Here is a 7,881-nt window from a genome sequence, read left to right on the forward strand (position 1 = left end):
CTGACGCTAAGTTACGTGCACTTAACTTGCGTCCTCCTCACGGCTACAGTACCCGGGCCCATCATAGATACTCTAGCTGTGAGGGGAACGTAAGTTACGTGCACGTAATTTAGCCCCTCTCTTTTTTCCTTAATTTTTATTATCTATAGATATATACAATTTGAAATTTATTACATTGGGATTTTAGACACATACATTTGTAGTGTAGCCGTTGACCTGGTAAGCTTTAGCTCTAAAATCTACTTTCATCAAATTTAGGGAGAAATTAATTCTTAATCCACATTTTTGGGATAAAAAAATACATGTATAATTAAGTTTTAATTATATATTATCATAAATAAATACGTGGCACAGGATCTTCAAAGATCAAGACTAAAATTCAGAACAAAAATAACCAAAAGAAAAACCTTAACTAGGAAGAATCATCGTCATTCTGATGACACAAATACAACGATGGAATTGCATATTATTAGCCGTTGAAGAGTCAATTTGGACGTGTAACCGTAGATAATCATTTAACGCAGTTAAGATTTGGGGGGAGAAGCTGCTTAAGCGTCTCTGATGAGCTCACTCTTTTTAAATAGACCGCAATCCTGAAACTGAGAATGGTGATACTGACAGACGCAGACCAATTTTTGCTAGCATTACAATGGGAAATTCCCTGTAAGGCGAATGTGCTCCAGGGTTCGGCGTAAGCCATATTTATTGACTGCTGCATTAGCAGCTCTGAATCCTTCCCCATACGCAGGAGAAGCATCATGGGCAATTTGATGCATGAAAAACTCACCCAGTTTCTTCTCAACCTCAGATTTTCCGCCTTTCTTTGAAGACGATGACGATGTTGAAGCAGATGATGTGGATGGCATGTTTCTGTAATCTGGCAAAACTTCTGATTCAAGCCACATGTATGAAAGCACCTGACAGATACCTTCCTCTACTTCAGGATTAAGATTGCAGTAGCCTGCATCGGCTCAGCAAAAGAGAATGGAAAATTTTTTAAAAGCATTGCACATTGGAAGATCATTAGCAGAAACCCAAAAAGCGGCTTTGTACCTTTAAGACGTAACCATCCGTGCATCAATTCATGGGCAAGAATAGCACCCGTCAATAGTCTGCATTTTGTCACAAGAGCAATAAACAGGGTATCAGAAAAAATTTCAACCAAAAAAATTGTGCATAAATCATAGAGAAACATTACCTTGGAAGGCCATAAAGAACAAGAATGGCAGTAACTTCACATTTTCGAGTCAGCTTCTGAGGTTGAGTCCTCATCCCCACCAATCTGTTGCCTCCAATTCTCGGTCTCCTGAGTATCTGGACATAATCAAATTGAAAACTTAAGATAAATGTTTGAATTTTGAGGAAAAAAATCTTATCAGTCTTTATGACATCATACACTTGTGACTGTCTGCTCCTCAGAAAGACACAAGCCCCTTGTCTCAGGCATGTGATGGTAGCCCTGGAAAACAAACAATTTGAATCAGAGCAATGTTTTCAGAAACCAAAATCCTGAAATTCAAACAAGAGTTCAATTACTACATTCTTCTCTCCAACGATAGCTTCGTTAAGTGCTTGTCTTTCGACAAGAAGCATTGGAATTTGCTGATCGAGCTTCATATTCATTCCTTCGTAATAGTCTCTTATGGCATGGTACAGGGGCTGGCAATCACCAGTGTCCATAATTGCGGATTCCATGCACTCTAAGCATAAACTCCGCCCGTCTTCCAGTGAATAGTACCTCGTATTCCAAGACTACAAGCACAAAACATTTGCTTAGATTAGTACCTTACCTTATAAACTCTCCGATAAATTTTGCTTTATACTTGATTAATTAGTACCTCAAGACGCTCACAACTACAGCAGCGAGATGTGTGATCATGTTCATGAGATGGGCAATACTTTTGGGCCCAAAATGGATGGCACCTATACTCTATCAAACCAGCTCCGTTTGTGGGAATCTGAAGATTTGTAAATAAATTATCAGTCGATAGTTACATCAAGTAATATAATTACGACGAGCTGAGTTAGAAATTAAAATATTTTCTTACGTATTGGTGACAAACTTCACATTTGGGATGTGTTAATTCTTTGAAACAAGACTTGTGGTAAGGGTCCTTCCCTGATAAAGAGAACTTGAATAAAAAAAACAAAATTAACCATGTTAAAGGACATGTGCTTAAGTTAATTTGATTAAATCAAAATCAAAATTAAATTGAGTAATCAAAATATATACCTCGTGCTCAGTGATTGGGTAGCCACAAGAACGGCAACGGAAGCAATTTGGATGAAAATATGTGCCCATGCATCCCAAGTAATTGCCATAGCCAATGTCACAGTTGCAGCCACCACATACCCTGCAAGTTAAATGCATATGCATGCATAAATTAACCTAGGATTTGCATTGATCAATTAGAACTAATTATTTATATTTTTACAAAATTTTACTTGTAACTTCTGGGATAATAATGAGATGGGTCATATGGAGGATATGAAGGATTCAGCTGGCTATCCTGAAGTGCCCAAGCGTAATCTTCATCAGTGTTTGACCTCCATCTTTGTCCTGAACATGAAAGCACTCGACATAGTTAAATGTGAGTCTTTCTTTCTAATCCATCAGTAGGTTTTTAAATGCAAATTTGAGGTTATAGTGCACTGACTAGTTATAATAGAAATGTCTCGATTCTGAATTTGATACAAGTATTAGAAAATTATTAAACCGTGACCACATGATTTGGTAGTGTAATGACATTGTACTATTAAATCATATGGTTTAATACATTTTTCGAATTTTAATAAAATTTTAAGATCCTAGACACACTCCTAATCATAATAATATACAGTATTAAATTACAGTTAATCAGTGCGGTCTAATCCCAAATGAACATTTTGAAACCTGTGAATTTTCGGATGACATTGTGAAATGCTAGGTAGAAGTAGAACAGAAAAGGAGAAAAATAATAAATAAATAGTTACCATTTGGTCTCTTCAAATCTTCAGCCAAGGACAGTGCAATTGCATGATCTAATTCCTCTTTCTCCCTGTCAGCTCTAGAGCGGTCATCCTGATGACAAATAGTGAAAAATTGCTATAAAGGTCGCATTTCTCTACAAAATTGATACGGCAATAAATTATAATGAAAAATGATACACACCTCAGGAATGAAATTTTACTAAGACATATTTCTGTGGCAACTTTTTCATTTAATTCAAACCTTAAGGGTGTTCCTTAAAATATTCCAACATTTATTTATTCTCATGCGACGTTGAGGTGGGAATGGGATTGGAGTAGTTGTCACTTAATTAGAATTAAACATCAACGTCCAATCTTAAATTTGTCTGCATTTTTAAAGTGTGCGTACGTTCACACTGAAGAAAGATTAAGTTAAAAAAAAAAAAAAAAGTTGATCGTTAAAATTAAAAAAGGTGAGTTATATTTTTAATGTTACCAGGGACCGACGCGGTGCAGGCCAAACCATGCTTTCCTCGCCAAGGAACTGCGGATGATGACGGCCGCTCGTACTACCTCCACCGCCGCCACGATTAGAACCAGTGCTTTTGAAGAGCTTGCTGAGCCATTTCATAAAGCGAGACTTTCTCTCTGCGTATGAAGAAACAAAGTCCCCTGCTTACCATAAAAACATTATTCCAATATAAAACCACCCCCACCAGTTGAAAATTTTCGGGGCTCTTCACTGGGCTATACTATGTTTTTAATAGAAAAATGATAAATGGACATAGGAGAGACAAGATGGCGACAGAATAGCCAGAAATGAATTAATTATTAATCAATATATTTTTAAAAATAAAAAATAAAAAAATTCGGGTTATGCAATAACACAACCCTGTGTGAAACTACATGAAAATTTCAACAACATTTATAACCCCCCAAAAAAAAAAAAAATCGTATAAAGGACGCGAAGGTATAATATGAACGTACCATAAACGCAAGGATTGGAGATATGGTTGATGCTTGATGACGGAGGAGCCATGAGAGTGTATGGAGTTATTATGCGCAGCTAGCTATGGCTGGCAATGGGAGGAAATGGGAGAAAGAGAGAGGAGAAGAGTGAAAATGGGCATCATTAAAAGAGGAGTTGAAAAAGAAAGAAAGAAAGAAAGAGACAGAGAACTGAAAGGAATCTGAAGAGGAGAGAAAGGAAGTGAAGAGAAAGAGATTCTTGGCTTGAGAAAGCAAGGAAGAGAAAGTCGTTAAAGAGAGGGAAAGATATGTGGGGAATCTGCTGCGGAGGCTTCAAAAATTCGAATAAAACAAATAAATAATCAATTTTATGGACGGCTCATAATTAAAAGAGTTTAAAAATTTTTGTTATTTGCACGAATGTGTTGGATGAAGCTGGAGAGAATTTTCTTTTTCTTGCTTTGAACCTGAAGATGATAAAAGACTGAGAGAGGGAATTTGGTAGAAAACAATAAAAGCTCATTCATGGAGTTCGTTAATTAACATTCTCTGTTGATCCAAGTTGTTTTAATTTCAATTCTTAAAGAGGATGATTAAAATTTAATTAATGCTATATTATTCTTACCGGTTAATTACCAATATTTTTACTGGACGTTGTTCAATAAAAATTTAGATCAAGAGATAATTCGATAATCATGATGGCGTGATTAAACTTTACCTCTTAAAGAAATACATAAAGTTATAAAAAGAAATAGATAAATAGTCTATGATACCATGATTTTCACTCTTTTCATTATATTTTACAAATTTAAGGGACTTATGACTTTAAATATAACGAAAAACTTTCAAAAGTCCAACATAAACAGAGTCGGAGTTTACTAGCTAGACGCAGCCAAAAACAAATATGGAAACCTCTAAACATGTAAAAAAAAAAATATAATAATAATAAATGTATGTTTAACAAATATATAAAATGCATTAGATTAACATATATAGCTTAATTATAACCGAATTGTACCAAACCAATCAGTTGAGTTTAAACAAAAAATCAAACCAAACCAATCTGGTATTCCACCCTTTTCTCCTATGAAGAAGTATCCTATATATATATATATATATATGGGGTCAAGATTGATCATTTATTTCCTTTTTATATTCTCATTTATGAATGGCTTAGTATCAGGGGAGAAACCTAGATCAAGATATTTATTCTCTAAATCTTATTGTCAACCGTTTATTTTGCGATATGGGATCAGTCTTAAGTTCCTGTAAAAGCCAATACTTGAGTTCTAGTTCTAGACAATGAGAATCCATTATAATAACTTTGATCTCTCTCTCTCTCTCTCTGTCTTTTTTCTTTCTGATCCTTTTGTTTCAACGCACATTGATGATTGAATGGCGGATTGAGAAATTTTTCCCCGAAAGTCAATGCTCGAGTTCGTGTCCGTGTTATTCTTTTTGTTGTGTGGGACATTACACGCAGACAGACAAAATTTGGACATCCTATAAAGTCATTAAAATGGTCATAAAGTGGTTCATGATGGTGAGTGAATTCGAATTTTCAATTCTTTTGTTAAGGCCCAATTTCTATATATAGAAATAGGCGATGCGATGCATACATTTCAATTAGGGATGGCAAAAATTCCTACGGGGACGGGTACTCTCAGGGATTTTTTCTATTCAGGAAGGGTACGAGGATAATTTTATATCTAATTTTTTATTCGGGGAGGGGACGGGGATGAGGTGGAATCCCCATCCCCTACCCATTTCTCCATTTTAATTTTAATTTTAATTTTAATTTTTAAAATTACTAATAAATAAATAACAAAATTATAAATATTGTTAAAAATAATAAATTTCAAAATATTTATATTATTAAATGCTAATAGGTATCCTACATTAGCTCGAATTGCTAGAGATATTTTGGCAATTCCAATTACAACAGTTGCTTCTGAATCAGCTTTTAGCACCGGTGGTAGAGTTGTGAGCTCACACCGTAACAAACTTCATCCAAGCACATTGGAGGCCTTAATGTGCTGTCAAAGTTGGTTACGAGCTTACAATAACAGTATGAGTTTATTTTACATTGTGATTATATTATACAGTTATTAATATTTGCACTTATAAGTTACTTTACTTATATTATTTTCATTGTTTTATAATTATTTTAATAATTTATATTTTGAATGTGACTTTGTAATGGATCAATATTAATGTAAGATATATTTTGAACTTTATTTTTATCTGAATTTTTATTTTAATATGATTAATTTAAAACAAAAAATAAAAACAATGTATTAAACTATTAGTTATTCGGGGACCGGGGATCCCATGTTATTATTCGGGGAGGGGATGAAGATTCTCTCAAGTAACTCTGACGGGGATGGGGACATACGCAAAATATCGGGGATGGGTATGGGGAGATTGGTCCCCTCCCCTCCCCTCCCCATTGCCATCGCTAATTTCAATTCAACGATTTATAAACAGTATTTTAAAAACTTATAACACATGAGTGGGCAAGAAAGTAGGCTATAACTTAAAAAAAAAAAATTAAAACCCTCTAATCATAAAATTATTAACATATTTCAACAAGTGTAAATTCTCTTTTAATACTAATAATTAAGCATTAATCTCTAGTTAGTCTATGTATCTGCAGTTAACATTAGGGGCATATTTAAATATAGGCGAACTAGCCAGTCACCTAAAGCCTCATATGTTAGAAATTTCTTATTGTAGTCATCTAGACCCTATATGTTAGAAAAACCTATCAAACTAATAAATTTTTTAAGATACTTATAGTTTAAAACCCTATTTTTTGGCCTCTCTTTAATTAATATTTACCCTACAACTAATATTTTTTTTATATAAATTCTATATTTGATAACTTTAATGTTAAAGAACTATAATTAACAGATCATCTAACCATTAACTCATTATTAGCTTTCCCAAAAAAAAAAGGGAATAAATTTTTATCAATTTAAAAAAAAACCTTAATTATTTAACATTATAAACTTCTTGTGCGCTTCTTTATAAAGAAAATTATTATATTTATTGGCTCACTTTTGAGGTAAAAAAGAAAAATATAATTTCTTGAAATAATAGTTATATAGAAAGAAAAAGATATCTTATTGACTGCTCTTCTTTTTTAAATTTTTTTTACTATCTTGTTGGTTGATGACATTCAAAATATAGTTAAAAATTGATAGAATTTTCAATTATTTCTTATTTTCTTGAGTGTTAAAGATATTCAATGTAAGAAGGTCTCATAAATAAATTTTGCCTAAGGCTCCTGTATTCTAGAGCCGGCCTAGTTACCATTCATGTTTTAATTGTTATTACTCTAAAATACGACACAAACTGGAAATTGATCAAAATTACAAATTACCATATTATTGAAACTTTACTACAAAAGCTGTGCCAGCCTGCCTAACGATACGAACAATATAAATCGAGTAAGATGCTGCAATATTTTATGGAAACGTTGAGATCTGAACTGGAGAAAACGAAAAAAAAAATCAACATATTTTAGAGGGTTTTATTTATTTATGTTTACAACAAACTGTACCATGAAAAAGGGAACATACGCCCCAATCCCTAAAGACTGTAAGCTCCGACTTTCAAGAAAATAAAGCCAGCAATTATCTGTTTGTATACATACCATCAACAAACGGCTGCTTTGGCAGCCTTAATGAAGCCATTTTCATTTACAGAATAAAAGAAAAAGTTAAAGAAAGAAAGAAAAGGTTTTGATCACTGAATACAGGTTGTTTGTGAAAAAGAAACTCAAAGATCATAAATCTCAAAAAAAAAAAAAATCACTTTTTTTATTTTAAAAAAGAACATCACTTAATTGCTCTCTATTTGCACTTTCAATGTAGAGTTTTCCAAGTTTCTCAATTGTGCTTTTCATGAATATTAAGAGAAAACTCAATCTGATTACGGTAATAACATGCCCTTACGGTA

General features: G+C 33.3%; 1 protein-coding gene across 2 annotated transcripts; it reads right to left on the bottom strand.

The window, feature by feature from the left end:
* Positions 1-299: 299 nt before the first annotated feature.
* LOC102611112 (protein DA1-related 2) lies at positions 300-4,250 on the bottom strand. 2 transcript variants are annotated; one of them, XM_006486364.4, is made up of 12 exons: positions 3,937-4,250; positions 3,446-3,621; positions 2,974-3,061; positions 2,446-2,560; positions 2,234-2,354; positions 2,049-2,132; positions 1,839-1,958; positions 1,540-1,752; positions 1,397-1,459; positions 1,199-1,314; positions 1,054-1,112; positions 300-961 (listed from the first exon to the last, which is right to left on the bottom strand). In XM_006486364.4, the coding sequence occupies exons 1-12, from the start codon at positions 3,986-3,988 to the stop codon at positions 645-647; spliced, it is 1,524 nt and encodes a 507-aa protein (XP_006486427.1). In that variant the 5' UTR covers positions 3,989-4,250; the 3' UTR covers positions 300-644. The 2 variants fall into 2 exon arrangements, with proteins under 2 accessions (XP_006486427.1, XP_006486428.1); XM_006486365.4 differs by having other exon boundaries at positions 3,446-3,597; positions 3,937-4,249.
* Positions 4,251-7,881: the final 3,631 nt, after the last annotated feature.

Source organism: Citrus sinensis, chromosome 4, assembly GCF_022201045.2.
Source record: "Citrus sinensis cultivar Valencia sweet orange chromosome 4, DVS_A1.0, whole genome shotgun sequence".
Lineage (NCBI taxonomy): Eukaryota > Viridiplantae > Streptophyta > Magnoliopsida > Sapindales > Rutaceae > Citrus > Citrus sinensis.